Here is a 25,367-nt window from a genome sequence, read left to right as displayed (position 1 = left end):
ATATGCATAGGCAAGTTCAATGACAATTCACGTGATCTTTTTACGAGCACTACAGAAAAGAATGGAGAATAAAAGCAAATTTGTCCTGTGTATTTTCTTTGAAGGTTTGGTTTTCATCATCGTTTTGCCTCTTTTGAAAAAAGGTTGTGCATACTGACATCACTTCTGTAACAGCTTTTTTTTTAAGTCTGTAATTTGGACTGCGCCCAGCAGCTTAGCGCTTTCCATAAATACATTTGAGTGAATAAGACTTCAGGTTTTGGAGAAAAGTGTAAATTAACAATGTCCAGACAAGCTTAAACATGCCGGAACTGGAAAACAGATAGCTTGACGAGCGCCGTTGCTGTTGCATGTGTTCAGTGTTATTAAACTCACCACTGAGTTTTGCTCAGAGAGCGTTCGGATGTTTAACAAGATTTTATCAAATTCATTTGGAAAACCTCTGTACATAGTCTTTCCAATGTTTTGAAATGAAATAATTAAAATAAAATATTATATAATATTTTTATAATATAGTTATATGTTTTGTTAATATTCAAGTATTTTAAGTAATAACTAACTATAGATATCTGATTATGGTCTGAAATATTTTGGGTTTACACACGGACAAAATCTAAATATCTTTAATTAAAAATATAAAATTGTACACAATAGACTGAGCACAAATCAAAGAGTGGTACAACAGAAATTAGTTTGGGAATTTATCTGGACTCATGGTAGCCTTTCAATTTATCCTGAGAGGGGCGCTATTGAACAACATCTACACATTGCAACAATTAGTTGACTATTTAATTGATTGAGTAAACTCGTTCTCTCAATTGCTTTAAGTAATGGCATCTCCAAAACTTGTGTAATTATATTAACTTAATTTGGTGTTATAGAGAATGAACTTAACTATATATAAGTCAAGGTAAGTAGATACAGGCTGACTTAACACTGCTTAAATAATGCAGATAATAACTGAATCTACTGTAGGTCAATCATTAAAAATACTTATTTCTGCACATATAGGTATATATACCTGTACTTCAGTTATATTTGCAAAAGGAGAAGGCTAATAATGTTAACAGGGTCCAACCTGACCAAAGGGGACATGGATCACCCTAATGGTGACATCACACGAAACAACTATTTGCAACAAAACTAAATAAATAATAATACAATGAGCTAAAAACCTCTATGAATTCCTAATAACAACTATATAAATGCCCCCATATGTTCTCTTTTGACCAAGGTAACGTAATGAAATAATTCATTGCACAAGGCAATGTGGGTTCCCTATCTGTCACTCACTCGAAGTTGTGTCGATGTAGTGACACTACAGGTCACTCTTGAGAGCCTGAGAGTCTGATCTTTGATAAAAGGCCAATGAGAATTGGCGAGTGGAATAAAGGAGGGGATGCTGCATACCACTCATTAGATTTTCTCTTTGGAGCCGAACGGTCCATGGTTTAAGCTGAACAAGTGATTCCATCCCTCACCTCTGCTGGATCCTTCACATTACAGTGGCTTTCTCCCCTCTCTGCACGGGTGCACTGCAGAGATCACCCCTGGGTGCTTCAGCAGATCTAAAAGAGAATATTCTGAAAGAGTTTAATTTCCCTTTCCTAAAAGAGTATATTCTAAGTGCGGCACACACTGGGACGTCTTTTCCAAGACGCTTCTTTTTAAAGAAAGCATGCCAGCTGCACACTGCCTTGGTCCTTCTACCTACAGGTATGAGGCTGGCACAGTGAACGGTGGGAGCAATTTGGGGACCACAATGAGACCACCTCTGCCAGTTAAATCCCCACGGGCCTCCCATTCCCCGGCATGCTCATTTGCTCCAAGTTGTTGACAGTACTGCTCACCCTGCGGAGGACCCTGGATGGGAGGCGGAAAACCTCAGTGGCCTACCCCCTGCCGTGGTGGACACCATCACTCAGGCTAGGGCCCCCTCTATGAGGCGCCTGTATGACTTGAAGTGGCATCTGTTCGCTAAGTAGTGTTCTTTTTTGACACAAAGATCCCCAGAGGTGTAAAGTAAGTTCAGTGCTTTCCTTTCTGCAGGAGAGGTTGGAGAGACGGCTGTCCCCCTCCACCTTGAAGGTGTACATAGCGGCCATAGCCGCACACCACAACACAGTGGACGGTAAGTCCTTAGGGAAGCACAACCTGGTTATCAGGTTCCTAAGAGGTGCCAGGAGGTTGAATCCTCCCAGGCCACGACTCGTTCCCTCATGGGACCTCTCGGTAGTCCTCCAAGGCCATGGTGACACCCCCCCATCCCTATTCTTGGGTAGTTGACTCATCCCCAATTGGGTTGCATGACACTCACACACGCGTCAAGGGAGGTTACGTGCTGGCTTGTTGTGCTGGCTATGCGGCACACAGCAGACTGCCCACCTCCAGAGGGCTAGGGAGGATGAACATCTAATCTAGCGAATCTAGTGGGGGGCTCGAAGGGGGGTCTCTGAAGGCCTTAAAGGACCACGGAGATATCCCAGGAGGGAAACAGGCATGGCCTGGGAGGGTTCTGCCTCCGGGCACCTCTAAGGAACCTGATAATCAGATACTGCTTCCCTAGGGACTTACCGTCCACTGCATCATGGCGAGCTGATATGGCAGCTACATAAACATAAACCATAAGCCTCCCCTCCAACCTCTCTTGCAGAAACGAGAGAATTGGGATCAGGAAGAACACCAATTTGTGAACAAGCGCCACTTTATGGCATAAAGTTGCCTGGTAGAGGGAGCTCTGGCTTGGTTGATCATGTCTACGACAGCAGTTGGTAGACCACTTAGATCTTCTGCATCCCATCCAGGGGTCAGAATTAGTGGTTCCAGATGTCTGGGCGAGGATGCCAGAGGGTGCCCTATCCCTGAGAGAGAAGGTCCTTCCTCAGGGGAATTCGCCAGTAAGGGGCTGTCGCTAGGAGTGTTAGATCCTTGAACCAAGTCTGTGTGGGCCAGTAGGGGGCCACCAGAGTGACTTGTTCCTCGTCCTCCCTGAACTTGCACAGCACCCATGCAAGTTGGCTCACTGGGGGAAATGCATATTTGCGCAGCCAAAGGGGAGCCCCCGCTAGCGAGTACCACAGCGGGCAATTGGAGGTCTCTTGGGAAGCAAACAGGTCTATCTGTGCTTTTGCTGAACTGTTCCCATATCAGCTGGACCACCAGGGGGTAGAGCCTCCACTCCGCTGAGTGTACCTTGTCGCAAGACCACGTCTGCTGCCATTTTGAGGTTGCTCGGGATGTGAGTGAGTCGTTGGTGGCTCCAAAGGAGGAGATGTTGGGCGAGTTGTAACATATAACTAGAGTGCATGCAACCTTGCCAATTTATGTACGCTATCATAGTGGTGCTGTCTGAAAAAAAAGACGTGTTTGCCCCGTATTAGCAGGAGAAACATCCGCAGGGCAAGGATTACATCCAGCAACTCTAGGCAGTTGATGTGCCAACCTAGCCGGGACCCCGTCCAAGAGCCGATGGCTGTGTGCCCATTGCACACAGCGCCCCAACACTGTTTGGAGGTCTGTGGTGACCAGAATGCATCGGGACACCTGCTGTAAGGGGACTACTGTCCGCAGAAAACAGAGATCTGTCCAGGGGATGAAAGTCTGGAATGAAAGTCTTGAAATAAGGTGAGGCATTTCAGCACTGACTGAGCGTACTCGTTGGTGAGGTGCGCTTTCATTGAGACTGAGTGTAACTTCGTTAACTCCGTTCTGAACCGGGGTGAGCTTACTCTTTTCCCAGTTGACCTGAAGCCCTTGACGGCTGAGGTGCCTGAGCACCTGGTCCCTGTGGGAGCATAGTGACTCTCGAGAGTGGGCTAGGATGAGCCAGTCGTCGGGTAACTGTGTATGTGAATACCCACTTCCCTTAGCGTGGCGAGGGCTGCCTCTGCGACCTTCATGAAGACGCGAGGGGACAGGAACATGCCGAAGGGGAGGACTTTGTACTGATACACTTGGCCGTCGTACGCGAACCGTAGGAAGGGTCGGTGTCGAGGCAAGATAGAGACGTAAAAGTACGCATCTTTCAGGTCTACTGCTGCAAACCAATCTTGATGCTGGACGCAAGTTAGAATTTGTCTTTGCGAGACCATTTTGTACGGGAGTTTGTGTAAGTCCCGGTTGAAAACTCGCAAGTCCAAGATCGGTCGTAAGCCGGCGCCTTTATTGGGTACGATGAAGTAAGGGCTTTAGAAACCCTTCTTCATCTCAGCTGGAGGGACAGGCTCTATCGCGTCTTTGAGTAAAAGGGGCGCAATCTCTGCATGCAGGGTGTTGGTGTCTTCGGCGTGCACCGAGGTAAAGCGGACGCCGGCTAAAGAGGGTGGGGGCCTGGCGAACTGAATTGCGTAGCCGAGTCGGATGGTCCTGGCCAACCAGCGCGACTAGTTGGGAAGTAAGAGCCACGTGTCCAGGCTCCGTGCGAGGGGCACTAAGAGGACGATCGTTTTTGATGTACCTGGCAAGGCTTTTACAGCTGGGAGGAGCAGGTAGTGTGGCGTCGGGAGGCAAATGTGCGTCCCGAGGCTTTGGTGCTGAGAGAAGACTCGCAGCACTTACCTTGCTCCACACACCCGGCAGGGAGCAGGTTAGTGACTGAGGAGGAGGTCCTGTGTAGGTGTCCTCTGGACTCGTCAGAACCGGCTGGCCATGGGGAAACAGTCGTGGGTGAGGGGCCACGTCCGGGGTGCCGGGACTGCTGGAGTGTGGGACTAGGTTGCCTTGAGAACAGCATTTGCGAGCCAGGTGACCCAGGGAAAGAGGAAATTGCACTATTATTGAGAATGTGGGTACTTCGGGGTGCGGCAAAGAAAATACTTTTAAATGAAGGTTCTCCTCCCGGCCCTCCACCGGGGAATGGAGTGGTCTGCTTACCTGCTCCGGAGGAAATGGCTGTGAGTGGCGCCGGTACCCGAGGAACCAATCGTCTAGCCATGAAGGTTTTGGGGAGGACGGAGGGTTCCAGTCCAGCATAATAATAGAGATAATACTCTCTTTTAGCAGCGCTGTTGAAGCGCCCAGGGGAAAAGCTGCACTGCCGTGCAGAAAAGGAGAAAGCCACTCCAACAGCATAAGCTCTGCAGAAGTGATTGGAACAGTAAGTGTTCTCAGCTCGCTGATCGCACAACCGCTTGGTTCCGAAGAAGAAATCTGAATGGACAGATGCATGATAATCTCCTTTTATACCCGTATGTCTGGGGGAGGGACATGCAAATTCTGTCTGCCAATTTCTCATTGGCCATTTCTCAAGTTCAGAGGTAACCAAGGCCTTCAAAGAAGTCCCCTATTGTGTCCTAGTGTCACTTCACTAGACAAAACGTCGAAGTGAGCAACAGACAGGGAACTGGATTTTACTTTGCAATTCTTCCTATACGTCCTGCAACCCTGAGACTACTCTTTACTATTGTACATGAAACTGGTGTTGAGCAGGTAGAATTAAATGAAGCTGTCAGCTGAGGAAATGTGAGGCATCATTTCTCAAACTAGTTCTTATCCTCTTGTATAGTTGTACATTTGGCCTTTCACATTTAATTATGTCCTTGTTAGAGCCAGTTGTCCTTTATCTTTGAAGACTGTTGTGCTCACCTTTGTTTGAAATCTTCAGTATTTTGGTATTTTTTTGGGCAATTTCAAGCAATTTATAGCCTTCATTCCTCAAAATAAAGATTGACTGATGAGTTTCTAGAGAAATCTGTATCTTTTTTTCATTATTGTTTCACCTAATATTGACCTTAACACATGCCAGTCTATTGCAACTCAAAAACAAACACAAAGACAACATTAAGCTTAATTTAACGAACCAAATAGCTTTCAGCAGTGTTTGATATAATGGCAAGTGATTTTCTAGTACCAAATCAGCAATTTAACAGGATTACTCAAGGATAAGATGTTTGAGTGATGGCTGCTAGAAATGGGGCCTGTTAAGATTTGATTAAAAATGGCTTTATTGAAATAGTAATAGTGCTGTTTTTTACATCAGTAATGTCCTGACTATGCTTTGTGATCAGTTGAATGCCACTTTGATGAATTAAAGTAAATATTTCCTTCTGAAACAGCTAAATCTGTAGATTATTCCAAACATTTGGCCGCCAGTATTTATTCTTAATTTTTTTAAGCAGTGTAACTTGCTAGGTTGAAACATCTTTGCTTTGGAAATATCCCATATTAACATGCAGTGCAGAATTTAACCATTTTTGGTACTGTGGTAAGTTCAGCCAATGGTGCAGGTTCCTGGATATTACATTTTCATGGTTGTAAACAAAGCTAACAGGTGACACTTTTTTCTGGATTTAAATTCCATGACAGTGTATGGAGGAAGAATGAATAGCAAAAACAAGAACATGGAGTAAAGGAGGGATTCAAATTTTATTCTATGTGAATGCGTGCAATGCTATGTCCCAGTTATGACAGCTGCCTTCACAGGAATTGTACTCATGTTATATCTATAAGCATGTTATATCTATAAAAGACACTTTTGATTAAATGTGTGACAATACAAAGACTATACTCTCTCTTTTCAGCTACAACAAACAAGTACATTAATACCATATCATAGATTAAAAACATAATAAATATGTATAATTTGCAAATATATATAATGGGCTCTTGAGGTATTATATAATCCATGAAACAGTAATGTAATATTTAATAAATATTTTGATTTTATTTTTAGCAGTCGCTTACAGTAAAAACAGTTCTGTTCACATTAAAGATGAAAGGCACTTTCGGAAAAGGTTACAGCTTTAGAAAGATATTTTGGATTAGAAAACTGAAATGAGAAATAGGATATTCTTACAAAATCTACACCTTCCCTACTTATGTCTAAATTAGGCTATACAGCAGTGTGTTTTACTTAACACCAACTCTGAGAAACCCCAGAATGCTCCAAATTTTAGCCATGCTAAAAATAATAATAATAATTAAAAAAAAAAAACACTTCCAACATGCCAGCTAGTGACTGAGGTGTTTGCGCTGGACTCAATTACAATTAAAGTGGAGAGAAAGAGATAAACAGAAATGTCTTGATAAAAGCACCATTTTCAAGCTGAAAGTGGTTCGTAGGTGTGGAAGTGAATCCCTTTAGAGCAGGTGATCTTCATCACGGCTCCATTCAGGCTTTCATCTGTTATGATTTGCAGCATTCCCTCTGCAATCAGTGATGGTCTATAGATATACAGTACACACAGAGACAAAACAAAATCAAAATCTCTAACTGTGGAATTGCCTTTGGCATTGTGTGAAATAAACAAAATTCAGAAAACCTTAAGCAAAATTTACAAAGAGATTTTACTTTATGATGCACTTTCAGGAAGCAGAGAAACATGCAAACACTCTGACTTTAACAAAGCAATAAATTAGATTTTATTGTGAAATTAGTCACATCATCTAATCTTATATTCACTATGTTCTTTTCAACATATCTTCACCCCTCCAGAGAGCCAGAGGAAGACATAAACTTTTCTGGCACAGGGAAAAAATGTGAATAGGAAACACATACAAACCAGTTAGATAACTAATAAAAAAAAAAAAAAAAACTACCTTGGATATACCTCCAACACCAGAAGCTTACTGCCAGTGTGTCAAATTACAAAGGCACGCATAATGTGCCAGCTATGCAATACCTGAAGTTACATTTTGGAATGGAGGAGTTTGATTTGGTAAAAATGTAAGAACATGTCAAAAATCTTGCAAACAAAACATACTAATTAATCCACCTTTAATCAGTAATTCTGTGTTTCAGAATGAACCTAATTAATGGTTTAAAAGAGCTTGATTCTGTTATGAATGGAGGCAGCGAAGCAGACGAGGAGATGCGGATCCAAAAGCAGTTTAAACTTTATTAGAAAAAATAAACAAGGCGGGTACACAGAACACGGGAACAAAGGAATAACCCTCAATGGGGAAATAAAACATAAAACTAGAAAACACGGGCAGGGAACACATACCAGGCTAACAACAACAACATTCAACGAACGACAAGGAGTGAACAAAAAGCAGGGCTTAAATACACAGTGAGTGATGACAGAATGAGACACAGGTGAAAACAATGAACAAAATGGCAGTGATGATGGCAGGTGGATTCTGGGAAGTGTAGTTCTAAACAATGACAAGTGAGACAGTGGAGCTAAACAAGGGACAAAATTGAAAACTATGGAATGCAAGGTGACAAAAATGGCAGACAGAGGGCAACAGTGAAACAAGACAAGGAATTCCTAACATAGCCCCCCTCAAGGATTGGATTCCAGACGATCACAGTGACATAAAACAAAACAAAAAATGTCCATGACTGGGGGGGAGCTTGAGGTGGGCAGACAGACCAAGAGGGCAACGAGGGGCAGACAGACAGTCCAGGGGGCAACGAGGGGCAGACAGACAGTCCAGGGGGCACAGAAGGCAGGCAGGAAGTCCAAGGGGGCACAAAGGGCAGGCAGGAAGTCCAAGGGGGCACAAAGGGCAGGCAGGAAGTCCAAGGGGGCACAGATGGCAGGCAGGTAGTCCATGGGGGCACAAAGGGCAAGGACAAGTTCAGGTGGTCAGGGAGGTGGCCACCGGGCAAGGACAGGTTTGGGGAACCTGGGAGGAGGCCACAGGACAGGGACTGGGTCTGGGGGCCTGGGAGGAGGCCACAGGACGGGAACAGGGTCAGGAGGCCTGGGAGGAGGCCACAGGATGGGAACAGGGTCAGGAGGCCTGGGAGGAGGCCACAGGACGGGAACAGGGTCAGGAGGCCTGGGAGGAGGCCACAGGACAGGGACTGGGTCAGGGGGCCTGGGAAGAGGCCACAGGACGGGAACAGGGTCAGGAGGCCTGGGAGGAGGCCACAGGACAGGCACTGGGTCAGGAGGCCACAGGACAGGGACCGGGTCAGGAGGCCTGGGGGAAGGCCACAGGACGGGAACAGGGTCAGGAGGCCTGGGAGGAGGCCACAAAGGCGGTGACCTGGAAGGCTCTGGCGGTGAAGCCGTAGGAGGCTCGGGAGGCGGAGCCGCAGGAGGCTCGGGAGGCTCAGAGGCCTCAGGGGGCAGAGCCGTGGGAGGCTCAGGAGGCAGAGCCGAGGGAGGAGGAACCATGGAAAGCTTGGGAGGCTCAGGGGGCGGAGCCGCAGGAGGCTCGGGAGGCAGAGCCGTAGGAGGCTCGGGAGGCTCAGCTGAGGGAGGCTCTGGAGGTGGAGCTGAGGGAGGCTCTGGAGGCTCAGAGGCCTCAGGGGGCGGAGCCGTGGGAGGCTCGGGAGACTTGAGGGGTGGAGCCCTGGGAGGCTCGGGAGACTTGAGAGGCGGAGCCCTGGAAGGCTCAAGAGGAGCCCTGGAAGACTCGAGAGGCGGAGCCCTGGGAGGCTCGAGAGGCTTGAGAGGCGGATCCCTGGGAGGCTCGAGAGGCTTGAGAGGCGGAGCCCTGGGAGGCTCGGGAGGTGGTGCTCTGGAAAGCTCGGGAGGCGGAGCTCTGGAAAGCTCGGGAGGCAGTGCTCTGGAAAGCTCGGGAGGCTCGGAAGGCGGAGCTCTGGAAAGCTCGGGAGGCTCGGAAGGCGGAGCTCTAGGAAGCTCGAGGCGGAGCTCTGGAAGCTCGGAGGCGGAGCTCTGGAAAGCTCGGGAGGCGGAGCTCTGGAAGCTCGAGGCGGAGCTCTGGAAAGCTCGGGAGGCGGAGCTCTGGAAGCTCGGGAGGCAGAGCTCTGGGAAGCTCGGGAGGCGGAGCTCTGGGAAGCTCGGGAGGCGGAGCTCTGGGAAGCTCGGGAGGCGGAGCTCTGGGAAGCTCGGGAGGCTCGAGGGGCGCAGGCTCTAGGACGGGCATGACCATTGGCGCTGGCTTTTGGTCAGTCCAGGCTATTGGCATTAGCCCGGGAACGGTCGAGGCTACAGGCGCTGGCTCAGGGACGGTCGAGGCTACAGGCGCTGGCTCAGGGACGGTCGAGGCTACAGGCGCTGGCTCAGGGACGGTCGAGGCTACAGGCGCTGGCTCAGGGACGGTCGAGGCTACAGGCGCTGGCTCAGGGACGGTCGAGGCTACAGGCGCTGGCTCAGGGACGGTCGAGGCTACAGGTGCTGGCTCAATGACCTCTGAGGTGACAGGCACTGGCTCACTGACTGTGGTATGCGCTGGCTCAAGGACGACCAAGGCGACAGGTACTGGCTCACTGACCTCTGAGGCGACAGGTACTGGCTCACTGACCTCTGAGGCGACAGGCTCTGGCTGGGTGACTGTGGTATGCGCTGGCTTGGGTTCACTGACCGTGGCTGACGAGGGCTCTGGCTCGCAGACTGGGGCAGGTGAGGGTTCTGGCTCGCTGACCGTAGCTGACGAGGGCTCTGGCTCGCAGACCGGGGCAGGCTCTGGCTCTGGCTCGCTGACCGTAGCTGACGAGGGCTCTGGCTCGCAGACCGGGGCAGGCGTGGGCTCTGGCTCGCTGACCGTAGCTGACGAGGGCTCTGGCTCGCAGACCGGGGCAGGCGTGGGCTCTGGCTCGCTGACCGTGGCAGGCGGAGACTGGGGAGCAAAAGCCTTTCCTCTTCTCCTCCTCCGCCGGGCGGACGAAGCTGGCAACGCTGGCTCGTTGGCCGTGGTAGGCGTGAAGGGACGAACCACGGGCAAAGGGAGAGTTACCATTGTGGGAGGAGTGGCAGGGTTCTCCTCGATGACGCCCACAGTAAACGGTGAACTGCAGGCCAGCAGAGTCTCCTCCACGAACGCGTGGAGCGTCCAGCCGCGCGTTGCCTGTGGCAACCGCTCCTTGAGCGCACTGTTCAGGCTCGCCCGGAAAAACCCCACCAGGTTGGAGTCAGGGAATTCGGTGGCACTCGCATCGCAAGGAAATCGCGGATGTGGTCCTCCACCGGACGATTTCCCTGACTAAGGCTGAGCAGCTGACAGCTCGCTTTTCGAACCGCTGGATCCATGTTGGGTCGTTCGTTCTGTTATGAATGGAGGCAGCGAAGCAGACGAGGAGATGCGGATCCAAAAGCAGTTTAAACTTTATTAGAAAAAATAAACAAGGCGGGTACACAAAACACGGGAACAAAGGAATAACCCTCAATGGGGAAATAAAACATAAAACTAGAAAACACGGGCAGGGAACACATACCAGGCTAACAACAACATTCAACGAACGACAAGGAGTGAACAAAAAGCAGGGCTTAAATACACAGTGAGTGATGACAGAATGAGACACAGGTGAAAACAATGAACAAAATGGCAGTGATGATGGCAGGTGGATTCTGGGAAGTGTAGTTCTAAACAATGACAAGTGAGACAGTGGAGCTAAACAAGGGACAAAATTGAAAACTATGGAATGCAAGGTGACAAAAATGGCAGACAGAGGGCAACAGTGAAACAAGACAAGGAATTCCTAACAGATTCACTGATTTTTGCAACATTCTCCTGACAACTCCAGACAATAATTTGTATGATATAGTGTACGCATAATATTACATACAACTTCGCTCATACAAAAAGGTACAACTTGTTTCTACAAATGTGTTTTTTCTTCCCTGGTATACAAAAGTAATTCTCCAAATAAAGATTATAGTTAGGTTTAGCGTTTGGATATGGGGTTACACTTTATGCTTAGGTTTGGGGTTAAATGAGAAAAATCATAAGGATGGTCTTGCAAAACGTCTGCATCCTATAATATATACAATTTCCTATCAAGCAATGTAAATGCTCCTTGAGTGTATTGTCGTCTGTGCTGCTCCTTACCACAATGTTTGTGTTGTATGCTCTCCATTGGCCTCTCAGGGACTATAAGCTTCTCAAAATTTCAGTGCAATGACCCATTTCTCAGGAAAAGAGCAAATTGTGCTTTGCTCCACTTCATTAACATAGAGTACACCCAAAGTTTGCGTGCATGCACACATAGATAGCGTAAACACTTCCACCCACGCCTACTTGTGCTTTTGGTTGCACAAAAATTACACTTAGAATTGGCACTGTCATGGATATTCAATAAGACATAGCGCATGATCATTGCACGGTCACAAAAAAGAGTCTCGACAGAAAACAAATTTGACAAGAAAAACTGTAACTGCAGTGTATCTAGAGCAGGGGTCGGGAACCTATGGCTCACAAGCCACAAGTGGCTCTTTGTTGAAAATCAAGTGGCTCGCCGGGTGTCTCATCATTCACCAACACATGATCTTTTAAAACTTTCTAGAGATAATTTTCCTGCAGAAAGTGTAGGTTGCAATTGCAAAGCTTGAAGTCAATGACACTGTATTGATTTCCTTTCTCGTATATTTGTACAAGTTTTTGATATTGATATTTGTCGTACATATCATATATTTTTTTACATATCACCCAGCACAAAAGAGAAGTGAACTTTTTCATGAACAAGTAATATTATGGAGACCCGCACAAACACGTGTACTCAATTCCATATTTCAACATTTTACTTATTAATGGTTGCATATTTGTTTGTTTTTGAGTAGTTTATGGCATAATAAACATTTTATTTTATTGAAAAATTTAGTTTTTTGAAAATAGAAAATTAGTAGTTTGTGCTGTGGCTCTTTCGAAAAAAATGCATCAACCAAAAATGATGAAAATTGACTCCTTAATGAAAAAAGGTACCCCTGATCTAGAGGAATCTGTCACTGCCTGCCCAAACAATTGTTTATTCCTGATTGAACACTCTTTAAAACTAGTTTCTTTGCTTTCTGCTGTGAAAAAATGGTTCAGTTGAACTCTGCTTACTTCAGAACCCCATACTTGTCCATCCTTTCCTTGAACTCATCTTTGTACTTGACAAACTTGCCCATTGTTTCCTCATGCTCTACAGTGCGTAGGAGCTGGGTGTCGACAAATGCTGGGCACAGTGTGTTGATCCTCACTCCGTAATTGCCTTGTTCAGATGCGTCCTGCTGACAACAAAACGTGTCCAAACACGGTCAGCCTAAATTACACAGACAGCGCAAAGAATGTGTCAACACACATTGGTGAGAGATCCTATCTGTGAGCAAGCACAGCTATTCTCTCTTGGGGGGGTTTCATAATTGTGCTTGTTTCATGTGGAAAACCACACTTGATTGGCCAGTTTAATGTCAGGTGCAGTAGATTGGAATGTACCATTTTTTAAGAAAAATAATTTACAAAGGAGTCCAATAAACTTTACTGTGTAAACTGGTGAGACAGGATTGATTTACGCACAGCCAAGGCTCTTGAAAATCCAATCACCCCATGCTTTGTTGCTGTGTACACTGGTTGGTGAGGAGAGTGGAGAAATGCTGGAAGGAAACAAAGCAAACATTAATTCCAACCATCCAGCAAGTTATGAATGTTCATGGCTACATTATCAGTACCATAGACTGAATGAAACCTCTACTGTTTTAATAGGGGCTGATGAACAAGGTTTTGTAACCAGAATTTTTGGTACTCCAGGGGTACCACTAGGGCCTCTGTGGTTCAGAAGCACAAGGGGCCCATCTTTTTGAGACTGCAACTAAATTAAAAATGTGATGGATTCACGATTACTTTGTCATGGAACAACTCATCATGGAGTCTTCACGGGCTGAGGATTTCTCCTTTAATTCAAGCATGAGAAAGCTAATGGCTGTTGTGCCTATTTAAACTAAAGTGGATCTTGTGAAACACACAATTTCCTAAACTACTCCTCAAAACTTTATTGAGCAACTTGGTTCTTTATGGACCTATATAAATCAAACTTGCTATGGATAAGCCATCTACTTTTTCTCCTATCATCTTGTCAAGAAATATCTTCTGTTAACTTATCCTTTAACTTATGTGGAATCTTATTGTAGGAGCAGTGAGTTAGAAGAATAATTCCCATAGCCTTCAGGCTTTGTTATGATAAACAACATTTACAAGTGACTACAAACCTGAGCAGCCAAGGGCGCCAGGGGCAAAGAGCTAAGACAGTATTTACAATTAAACAGCTCTTGTGTGTTTTGAATAAACAAATATAAACACAACATTTATTCACATACAGCGAATAACCCACTTTTGCACAAAGGAAGGCTTTGTTTCACATTCTAGCTGTTTTAGCCACTCTTCGAGAGTCTCAGAGCTTTCCTGAGTGTAAACATGTTAATTTAGGGGTAAGATCATAATAAAGAGTAAACCAAACAATGAGGTCATCCTACTAATACATGTTTCGATTTAGCATAGTTAATTTTGCTGCACATGTGCCAAAAGAGTTTTAACATATACTGATTTCCGCTCCCTTCCTTTGCTCTGAAACCATATGTTAGACATGGGGATTATACCACACTACAACTGGAAAAGAGTTGAGCCAACAAAAGTGGTGCAATTTGAATTATAGAGATCTTGGACCTCTGACATCAAACTTTGTTTGATTGGCAAAGCGCCAAACACAGTTCAACTGCAAGTATCGTAGAAATATGAAATACAGAACTGAGATTACTTTAACAGACTGTGACATGCATCTATTCTGTGTATGTTAAAGTAAAGTTTTTTGTTTGGCAGGCATTCAAGTACAAACTGTAAAAACAAATTATTTTTAAGTGGTTTGTTGCGCTAGAACAACAACTTGTATTCACTTGCACACAAATTGCAAGTAAAATATCAGATTATCACTTCATAAACACTTAATTTTCACCCAGTTCCTCACACAATACTATCTTATGTCATGAAAACACTTTTACTATAGTGCATATTGAGACAATACTGTAAAGTGATCAATGGAAAGGAGGAGGCGAGAACCGGCTTTTCAATATAAATAATATTTGAATAATAAACTGAAACAAAAGACAAACACACACACATATGACAGACATGTCCGTAAACAATCTCGCTCTCCCGCACGATCCTCTGCAGTGGACCTTTGTCCCTCACAGAGGCTTAATTAGCCTAATACGGGACCGGGTGTGTAGAATCACGACCCAGCCCCGCCCTCCGCCCTGCCACAAATACATTTTAACATTTGCATTACATAACCACATTTACTTAAGATAGGGGTGTTCAATCTTTACTGATCTTATTTTGTCATTTTATACAACAACTTTATATTAATAATTTTTAACAAACATTATTAACTTTTATAATGCTTAACAGTTCATTAATGTACCTCATTTAGAAATACATTTTGAAATTCATTAAAGGGTCCATGTTTGAAAATCTGGTTGAAAACCCTGGACCTATGAACATCAAAAGTTACAAGTGCAAGAAAATTAGATGCCATTACCAGCCTGATCTCATGAAAATTACCTGAGTGTGGCTACATTTTTGTAAAATTATATTACATGTTTCCTTACACGTATTCTAGAAGTTTCTTAGTGAAAAGTCCAATTTGTGACGCAAAAAGCAAGTAAAAATTTCTCCCAAGCAGATGACGTTTTAAAGTTATTTTTAAAACTCAAACACTATTGAGTTTTATATGAACAAAACCAAACCCCTACCCTAAACCTTAAACCTAAATCTAACTGAGGGTGTCACACAAAGCAAATGTGACATAAAAACTAAATTACTGAAGCAACCATTATTGTGGTTTTTCTATGACTCTTTCATCCTTGACTTGTATTCTCTTCTGGACTTCAAACCTGGTCTGTCGCATCGTAAGTGCAATGCTCCATAAGTTGAGCTGCAGCACATGTGATCATGCTCGAACAACCTTGCACTGTAAAATGTAATGCAATTGTTAAAATGTATCTCCTTACAAGTCATGCACTAGTAAAAGTGTTTAGATGTCGTAAGATAGTCAGGGTGAAAAGTAAGTGTTTATAAACTGATAATCTGCCGTTTTACTGGTGATTTGTGTGAATGGGATAAAAAAGTAATTGTTGTTGTGTGCCTCAAGTTATCATTTCACCTAAACTGCTGCAATGCATATGAGCTACACAATTTCTTTTTTTTTTTTTTTGGCAAAAACTGAAGTATAGGTAGGTGATCCTATGAGACAAGGTTGTGCATTACCATAGTCACAGAGTTGTTCCCCTCACAAAAGTGGTAACCACACATGTTACATTAGTTATAGAAAGCCTGAGAGGCATTGAGGGAAGAAAACCCTATTCTATCCCATCTCTTTCTAAATTTAAAAGGCTGATTGAAAAAGGCCAAATATTAAAAACCTGTTTTGAGTGCAGTGAGGGTTATTCAGCCATGATGACCACCATTCATCATTCACCATGTACACATACAACAATATATCTTCCATTAAGTCATGCAAACACAGTCTCCTGAATCAGTGTCTACTTCCAAAAGCGCAATGGCGCCACAACACAAAGTATCTGATGGCACATGGATAACTAACATTCCCTTTGATATGATAACAGTTTTGCTAATGTTTTACAATTCTCATATGTTTTTATGGCATCTGCTTTGATGCTCAAGTAAAAAAACTGGTGATATTTCTCATGCTCAGGCAGGCCACAGGGAAAACTTTGAGTTGGCTGAGCTATTGTTTTCACAGCTATATCACAAAGGCAGAGATGGAGTACAGAGTTATAAAATATCAAAGAAGTGGAGTGGATATCCCATTATAATTATAATGTAAAATATAATAAACCCATGTGCTAAACGAATCTACTCCTGCCTTTTTTTTCTTGAAAAGTCTCACACTTTCAATGTTCAAGAATTTAAATAGATGTTTCCGTACCAGCAGACACAAATGTAGGTTGAAGTGTTATCATTTTGCAAGCCAGAAAGCTAGTCATCATGACATACTATAATGATTTGATTTATTCCTTTCTCTTGTTCTGTTCATATTACATTTGTTCCTTTAAGACTAAATTCTTGGAAAACAAGGTGTGTTGTAGTGACCTTTAATAATAAATCTGAATCTTTTGCATCTTAATCATCAAGCAAGCTATTAGTCATTGAACTATAAACTTCAGTAAATGCACAGGATTTATTCAGAAACACAGAATTAGGTGCAATTGCACGTCATTCAATTTTTCAATAGGAGGTTCAGATCCATGGTGACAGACACAACAGCAGTCTGTTCACCGGGTAAACTATATTAGTATTTACCTTAGTGTGAGCAAATATTTGACTCAATATTTTGATAGATTGCTAATGAGCCAGCAAATAATGTTATGCAACCCAAAAGCACTGCACTCGGAACAAGCTGTTCTGAAAATTGAGGATAGTTTTTTCAAAACAAGCATATCCACATTTGTTGGACACATTATGAGGTTATCAGAAGCTTACCTGCCATAGATGAGACATTGATGATAACCCCTCCTTCCTTTCCGTACTCTTTACTCATGTGTTCCAGGGCTAAATATGTCCCCTTTATGACAGATGTCTGAGGAGGACAACCGTTGCAAAAATTATAAGCACACAGTGTATGGTCTAAGTTGACTACTGAGAGTAAAAACATTGTGTTGGGATACTAGCCAGATATGATAAAACACATATTTTTAGTGATTTATCATGTCCTCTGCAAAACTATTCTCAGATTCATAAACTCTGTAAATGGAATTATTTCAAAATTAACAAGACACTAAAGTGCAACCTATTAGTGTAAAGTGACATACTGTATAGTGTGTCACTTTCTCCACCTTATGTATATTGTGAAATGTGTGTGTGTGTGTGTGTGTGTGTGTGTGTGTGTGTGTGTGTGTGTGTGTGTGTGTGTGTGTGTGTGTGTGCGAATTTGCAACTCCTTTTCTGAAGTGGTTGAACGTTGTGCCCTTAGGTACAAATGTGACGTGATCCACACTTAGCTGTGTAAATCATGAGACATTTAACTGAGTGAGTTAAAACTCAAAAATGTAATATGATCAAACCAAGTTTTGTATCAGTATTTTTTTTCACTCACTAAATTAACTTCAATGGTCTTTTCCCAGTTCTTCTCATTGTTGATTCCAGCATTATTAATGACAATATCCAATCGACCAAACCTATCGACTGTGTTTTGGAAGGTATCTAAAGCAAGAAAAAATAAGATCAAACACATTCTCATGTATGGTGTTAGTCCAAACTTAGGGCCCCTTCTGAAGGGTTGGCAGGATATCCAGTGCCTGTAGATGCCCACACCTGAATTGCAGCTGCAGCATTCCACAAATATACATTTAATTAAACTACAGAATGTTGTGTAGTTAGAAACAATGTACAATGTCTTATCTTCTTACCACCATCACGACTAATAAACACACAAGAAATAAGGAAGTTGACATAAAGGCATATCATTTGACTGTTAAAACTTTTCAAAAGCACAAGCCCATTCATCTGTGTTGGCCTGAGGTCCTGTGAAAGCCTGTACGGACTAATTAACATCTCAAACAATGAGACTCTGTTCAGGAATATGATGCGCTGCACAGGTGCGCATAAGATGAAAAACAAAATTAAGTGGATTAGTGTAGCCTAACTTTCAGAGATTTTCTGCCAAAGCAGAGGATGAAACAAGCCCTAATGCACAAAAAAAAAAAAAAAAAAAAAAAAACAATAAAATAAAAAATTAATAAAATAAAAAATAAAATATAAAGTTACTCAGTAATGTAAACAAGTTTACCTTTCAGTTTTCCCGCGTCTGTCACATCACACTGGATAAAAATGCAGTTATCCTCTCCATGCTGTACGTCTAGTTCGCTTTTACATTCTTCGCCCACGGATTGATTCAGGTCTACCAGTGCTATCTGAATTGTCAAAATGTAAGCATATGAATAGCGAAACGCTAATAAATACAGTGTTAAATACTTCAGTGCGCTAAATTAACTTCACAAGTAGAATAGAAACCTTTGCCCCATTTTCCAGGAGGGCTTCAGCCACGGCTTTACCGATGCCCTGTGCGCCGCCGGTGACCAGAGCAACTTTCCCGTGGAGACTCATGCTGCACACCTCCGAGCACACAGCGCGCTGCTTTATGTAAGCCGGTGCACTTACTGTCAGAAAGGGGGCGTGTAGATGAGAGATAAAATAAACTCAGACGGCCGAGTGTCCTCTTACAAACTATAATTTACACTAAGATGATTACAGAACAGAGCACAACAGTGAGAGTTCCAAATTTTTCCCTAATGCCACTTTTGCCTGCTGTTCAATAGAACCTACATGTACACACACGTAGAGAGAGTGATAATGCACCAAAATAAACAACAGCCGAAGTGTGTATTCATCTTTATTTTCAGTCGTTTTCAGAGGGAGCTTCATTAGACCTATGCGAAATATGCCCACACTTTGCATTGCAGTGTTCATGTTACAGTGTGATTAATAACAGTGAAGTACTGAGTAGGCTAGGCCTACTATTGATCAGCATGTAGCATACTTATATGTAAATCTTTTGTGGAGCAATTTTGTTGTTATTAATTATATGTACATGCAATATGTATAACACAGACACTGTAAAATAAAGTGTGGTCAGAAGTATTTACAAATGTACACTGTATACTCTTTTATGTTATCAGCGAGAACATTTTGACTGGCAGGTCTAATTCACATTGAAAAGTGAAGCACTTCGAGATGACGAGTTCATGCGTAACATTTTATGTTTAAACTACAAATGTTCTTCTATACAGTAAATGCCTGTAAACTGCTTGTGTCCCATCCAGGGTGTTTTCCAAATGCAAGCTACATTGAATGTATGATATATGCTTTCAAAATGTATATGGCACATTTTATCAGTAGATCAATTTTGTTTCAAAAGAAGAAGAAGAAAAAAAAAGCATATTTCTCAAAGACAATGGTGTCTTCATCATGAATGACAAGATCAAATGAGTTAAGTCTGGTCCCAATATTTTAAATGACTGCCATTTTTTATTTTTTATTTTTTTGCCAGGTTTTTAAACAGTTTATGGATGTGTAATTTCAGTAATACACAACATTGTGTTTATAGAACACATCAAAGAATATGTAATTATGAGTTTAAATAAATGTGTTAAATAAGCAAAATAATGAGTAAATAATAACGATCAAAATCATTTGAGCAAATTTTCCTTTTAAATTTTTTTTCCCCAAATTTAAATTGTGTTTCCAAACACACATCATTCCAAGACATTAATATGCTTTAGGATATTATTGGAATGCACTACAAACACATTCAAAGTAAAATTTCTAAAGAGACAGAATTAAGTATTTTATCAATTACTTAATAAATTATTTAACATTATTTAATGTAATTTGATAGTTCCTCAAAATCCTACAGTAATTCATTGGCTAATGATGACCATTCATACAGTTACATCTGTTTAAAACACTTACATTTATTCACAGTCAACTATCAGCTGTTCGATTCCAATCTATATATGGCATTATTTCATTTTTAATTATATTATTATTTGATATTTTTAGCGTTTATCTTGGAAATTACATTGGCTGATATAACCATTGCCCTTGGAGAGAGAGAGGCTTTCTCCAATCAGGTCTGTTTCTTGATAAAATGATACAGTAGCTGTTTAGTCAAGGACTGAATGATATACTGACAAACTGCTAGTAAAACCTATTCAATATTCCTTATAAAATGATCAACAACATACAGTGTGTTTAGAAATGTGTATAATACAGGCTACATCTCTGCTCTTGCACTCTGTTATATACTTGGCATTTTAATTACTGTAACTGTACATTAAAAATCCTACATAGAACATTGGCAGTAAAGCTGTAAGACAACAGATTTGACAAAACCAGTACAAGACACACATTTGTTTCTACAAGGGGCTGTAGATAGTGTCTAATCTGTGTCAGACTGTAAAACAGTGCTTTGGTGTTAATGAGGTGTGTGGAAGTGTTGATTACTTTTGTTTTAGGTGTGTACGTGTTGGACAGGTGTGCCAGAGGCCCTACGGATTCCTTGCCATTTGCATAATGAGTGCAGTGTCCTCATATGAGTGTACAACACAAATAGTATTCAAAGTATTGAAAGTAGACATTGGTCCTTGATGTCACAGTTTCTGGAAATATTTTTCAATATGTAACTTAAATCTTGGCAAGACCTCTTGCACACGAGTAATAACATCAGAGTTTCTTGATGCAGCATTTTTGTGTTACTATTGTACCTCCCATGGTGCAACATGTCTTTCCATCTATGGCTTGTGCACATCCTCATGGCGTAGGATTTTGTACAGAACCCAATAGAAAATGTTGAAAAACAGAAAAGCCAGTGGGAAACCAGCACGGGACACAGTGTCAATCCTCTTGGCTCGGTCAATAAAGAGTTTTCTCATCTCCTCATGACTCTTGCCGGCAGCATGGGCTGGTTTAGAGGGTGTTGTGGCTGCATTGTTTTCAGCTTTGGGCACGGCTCCGTCCTTCCCTGCATTGGGCGTGAAGCTCAGCTGGCTCTCCTGCACGTCCTCCCCCTGAGCACAGGAAAGGATAAAAACAATCAAGACTCTAGTACTCCTAGATGAAGATGACCTTGTACGGCTTGATGACCTGTTGCTTACCAAATTGTATGATATGAAGTAATAACAAACAGATTTTATTAAATTGTAAATACAACACAGTGACTGTTTGCACTAGGTACAATATTCAAATTGAATCAGAGCTCTTGTGGGGTCACCTTACACCGAACCCCCCACTCCCCATTTTCACAAAATATGTTATGTTCAAACCTGACCTGTAGCATCTTCATTCCTTCACACCTATCTTAAATATTCTCTGTTTTATTACAGTGGCTCTGAACATATAAGAATTGAAAGGCAAATAGTTCAACTTCAGTTTAGTTATTAGATGTTATGTGATTCAATGGAACTAACAATCAGCCACAATAGTTGAATTAAAATAATAGTTCACCCAAAAATGAAAATTCATCGTTTACTTGTCCTCACACCATTCCAGATGTTTATGACTTTTTTATGCTGAACACAAATGTAGATTTTTAGAAGAATATTTTAGCTCTGTTGGTCCATTCGATGCAAGTGAATGGTGATCAGAATCTCCCAAAAAATATAGAAAACACAGCTTAAAAGTTATCCAAAAGACTTTGGTGGTTAAATCTATATCGTCACAAGCGATATGATAAGTTTGGGTGAGAAACAGCTTTAGCTGTGAGCCGAGCTGAATAATGTGTGGAACACGTCAATGAACATTGACCGGAATTTATAGCCTCGGCTGATGTAATCATTAGATGCACCTGAGGCCAGGCTATAAATGGATACGTCACCAGGTGTCGTCAGAAACTCTTTTTTCAGAGCGATTCTATTTCTGTGTGTTTCACATACCCTGTCAAAACTTTCTTTCCTCTGTTAAGCTGCGTACACACTGCCAGCGACTTTATCGCTGCAGGTCGCCAGTGGCTGGCGGTGAAGTCGCTAGTGGGTGTTCCCACTACTGGTTGCCTAGTAACGTTTATAAATGACATTCACGGATGTCATTCCATTGCTGTTGACAGCGAATCTCTTTTCTTGCCACTAAAAACAAACATTTTGTAGGGAAAAAACTAAATATAAATGGAATCAGTACATAAAATGCTTTATATCAAAGATGAATGAGAAACAAGGCGTGCTGTTTGCCAGAGCGGCTGTTTATCTACGGCGAAAATGCAAATGTCGGTCTGTCTGGGTCCATAAAATCCCCGCGATCTCAGATACTCCTTTCCACGCAGTATTTTTTCTTTAAAATGTCCTTGTACGTGGGAAGAGACATATCATAGAGCACTGGAACATTTCTAACAGCAAGAATTAGCCTTTCATCCATCTTTCCGTTACTGCAGGAGCTGAGAGAAAGAGAGAAGGATCACGTGAGCTCTCCCGTCGTCTCTCCTATTGGCTGTCGCTTCCGTTAGTCGCTCCAAAGTTGAACTTTTCCCAACTTTGTCGCGTCGCTGGACACGCCCACATCTAGCGCCAACGGTCGCGACAGCTCGTATCGCCGGAAGTCGCTGTGCTCGCATTGAAAATGAATGGTATTGAGTAGCTGTCGCGCGCGATGTCGCTGGCAGTGTGTATGTACCTATAGAAGTTAGAATCAGTTAGGCAGTGTGCAGTGAACGTTGTTCTCTTCTGTTTAGAAAAAGAGAGAATGACTGAAAGCCGCAAACGGTGCGTGTTCCCCTCTTCTCACTCTATAGCTGAAGAGGACACACATCAGTTTTTGCTCTGTTTGTTTGGGGGTAAGAGCACGCTGCTCTCGCGTTGCAGCAGGGCGGGTGCGAGCACTGCGATTTGCTTTAACAGGCAGAGTGCGTCGTGCTCGCCTCGCTTGCTTCCGGGAGTCAGCACTCACGAAAAAAAAAAAAAAAAACGTTCGTGGGGCTCTTGCATGGATTTGGCTGAGGAGCAAGAGACGGGTTGATCCCTTTCTCTCACTCTCTCCCCAAACCCAGCTGGTCCTTCACACATGATCTCGTCGCTCCTTCGGATCATGAGGTGGATCGCGATTCTCTTCCCGCCTCCGAGCTTTCCGTCCGCGATAAAAAATCTACGGAGGAATTGCTCGATGTTGTTACTCGTGCGGTTGCCAGATTGGACTGGCCACGCGAAAAAGAGACCCCCAAATGCTCCAAATTAGGGGATATATTTTATCTTCCAGTCTAAGAAAGGGAACGCCTCATGGGTCCCTTCCCTTCTTTGATAACCTCCATGAAGAGCTTTTTCACTCATGGAGAACCCCTAAAAAAAAAAAAAAATATATATATATATATATATATATATATATATTTTCTTCCCGTGTTCGCATACCCTCGGCGTCATTATATTCGACTATCGTGGGTGTTGAGGCACGGCGGTATTCAGTGATGCCGCCGGTCGAAGAGACGCTTGCGGGCTATCTCTCGCCGGGCTCGGCATCATCACTTAAAGCCCTCTCTCCCCTCAAAGCCTTGTAGGACAACCTCCACTTTAGTGGGAAGGGCTTATCAAGCAGCAGGTCAGGCTGGTGCTGCTCTGCACACTATGCTGTTTTACAGGCGTACCAGGCTGACCCCTGGATGACCTGAGTGTGGGTTCTGCGGCTTGACGAGCAAGCCGCAGACCGCCTCGGTCCTGACTGAAGGGAGGCTCAAAAGCAAAGCGTGGCGAGTCGTGCTCCTCCTCCCAGGGATTGGGGACAGTCTCGCCACCCTCGCCAGCCCCGAAGCAAGACCCAAGAGAAAACCCTGACGGTCTTGCACCTAGATTAGGGGTAGCTCCCTCGGGACGGGCGCGTGCTTCACTTCACCCCTCCCGGTACCCCCTCAAAGCCCCTCCATTCCCGCCACCTCTTGGTGTTTCGGGTTGCAGAGGCTTCCATCAAAATTGGGTGTTTTCAGCTGTTCCTGCATTTTATTCAGGACGCTTGAAACACCGACAACCCCTCAACAGGAAGTGTTAAAATATAATACCCATCTCAGAGATCCTGGCAGCGTGGAAACTCCTGCCGGATATATTCTTTTCTGTGGGTCTTATAAGGGCGTCAGGATTTAATTCACTCGCCGCTTTTCCGTGTTTCAACGGCGTGTTCTCACTACCGTAAACCGGATTTCTTTTTTTGTAAAAACAAAAGACTCAATCTCCTGGTTAAAGGGGCCATGGTATGTGTTCCCCTTCCAGAGAGAGAGTTAGGTTATTACACTAAATACTTCCCGTTACCAATGGAGGGTGAGGGGTGGCGTCTGGCTTAGATCTTAAAGCTTGAACTACCCATGGGTGTTCAAGTCCAAGATGATGCCTGTCAAGACGGTCGTGTCTCAAGCCCTACAACTCGTTTGGCTGGTCACCATCGATCATATTACGCACTTCTATACTTCATTTAGAAGTTCTGCCACAACATGGAAAGTTCCTGAGGTTCACTTCCGGGGGCGAAGCCTTCCAGGGTCAGGTTCTTTCACCCAGCCTAGCCCTTTTTACCCGCACATTCACAATGCATGATGTAGCGCTGGCTCCTTGCGACTCCGGGGCATCTGCATTCTGAATTATGTAGACGACTGGCTGATCCTAGCGCAGTTCCAGGAACTGGCAGTTCAGCACAAGGACATCGTCTTAGGTCATCTGTTTCTCTGGGGTTGAGGCTCAACGCCAAGAAAAGCGTCCTCTCTCCCACTCAGAACACTGTCAATCGGGGCATCGTATGGAGTTCAATCACAATGCGGGCACAACTGTCTCCCGCTAGTATTGAGTCCATTCAGATCACCCTGAGCAAAGTCAGGCTAGGTCAAGGTTGCACTGTTATCAGTATCAACGATTTCCAGGTCTCAGGGCGAACGCGTCCACAGTGATCCCTCTTTACCTTCTGCTCATGAGACCGTTTTTGTTGTGGCCAAAAGCCAGGGGATTTCTTCCAAGGGCCAAAACCCCTAGGCTAAATAGGGTTATGCGCCTCAAGCTTCGTTCCCTTTCTATGTGGTTCAGACCCCGGTTTTCTGCCTTGGGTCCCACTCTAGGTGCGTCTTGTTGTAGCAGACTGCTAACGACAGACGCCTCCCTGACGGGCGGGGTAGCGGCCTTAAGTGGTCGTCCAGCTTAATGCGATAGGAGGGTCATCAGCTCGGTTGTCACAGTCACTGTCTCGGGTTGATGGCTGTATTTCTGGCCCTGAAATACCTCCTCCTGAGG

The 25,367-nt window shown here is 43.6% G+C and overlaps 2 protein-coding genes across 5 annotated transcripts in view; both read right to left on the bottom strand.

Moving 5' to 3' along the window:
- Positions 1-6,345: 6,345 nt before the first annotated feature.
- LOC127651191 (15-hydroxyprostaglandin dehydrogenase [NAD(+)]-like) lies at positions 6,346-18,740 on the bottom strand. Of its 3 annotated transcripts, none has more exons than XM_052136904.1 (7): positions 18,640-18,740; positions 18,416-18,539; positions 17,723-17,829; positions 17,110-17,206; positions 13,132-13,208; positions 12,679-12,842; positions 6,346-7,161 (listed from the first exon to the last, which is right to left on the bottom strand). In XM_052136904.1, the coding sequence occupies exons 1-7, from the start codon at positions 18,730-18,732 to the stop codon at positions 7,038-7,040; spliced, it is 786 nt and encodes a 261-aa protein (XP_051992864.1). In that variant the 5' UTR covers positions 18,733-18,740; the 3' UTR covers positions 6,346-7,037. The 3 variants fall into 3 exon arrangements, 2 of the variants coding, with proteins under 2 accessions (XP_051992864.1, XP_051992865.1); XR_007971534.1 differs by having other exon boundaries at positions 7,019-7,161; positions 12,679-12,877; XM_052136905.1 differs by lacking the exon at positions 12,679-12,842.
- A 1,113-nt stretch (positions 18,741-19,853) lies between these two features.
- Positions 19,854-25,367, bottom strand: part of LOC127651189 (glycine receptor subunit alpha-3-like) — an 83,354-nt gene continuing 77,840 nt past the window's right edge. For both annotated transcript variants that reach the window (XM_052136901.1, XM_052136902.1), the window contains one exon: positions 19,854-21,194. In XM_052136901.1, coding sequence (XP_051992861.1) covers positions 20,919-21,194 — 276 coding nt within the window. In that variant the 3' untranslated portion in view covers positions 19,854-20,918. The remainder of the gene's footprint in view (positions 21,195-25,367) is intronic.

Source organism: Xyrauchen texanus, chromosome 11 (genome assembly GCF_025860055.1).
Source record: "Xyrauchen texanus isolate HMW12.3.18 chromosome 11, RBS_HiC_50CHRs, whole genome shotgun sequence".
In the NCBI taxonomy this organism is placed as follows: domain Eukaryota; kingdom Metazoa; phylum Chordata; class Actinopteri; order Cypriniformes; family Catostomidae; genus Xyrauchen; species Xyrauchen texanus.
Note: the sequence above shows the minus strand (reverse complement) of the source record. Positions and strands in the feature narration are given on the sequence as shown.

Excerpts from the sequence above, each read along its gene's own strand:
- LOC127651191 (XM_052136904.1), bottom strand. The coding sequence starts at position 18,732 with ATGAGTCTCCACGGGAAAGTTGCTCTGGTCACCGGCGGCGCACAGGGC. Across the intron at positions 17,830-18,415 it reads AGACGCGGGAAAACTGAAAG|ATACCTTCCAAAACACAGTC; the intron begins GTAAACTTGTTT and ends TTCTTGCTTTAG. Across the intron at positions 13,209-17,109 it reads CAATGTCTCATCTATGGCAG|CATTTCTCCACTCTCCTCAC; the intron begins GTAAGCTTCTGA and ends GTTTCCTTCCAG.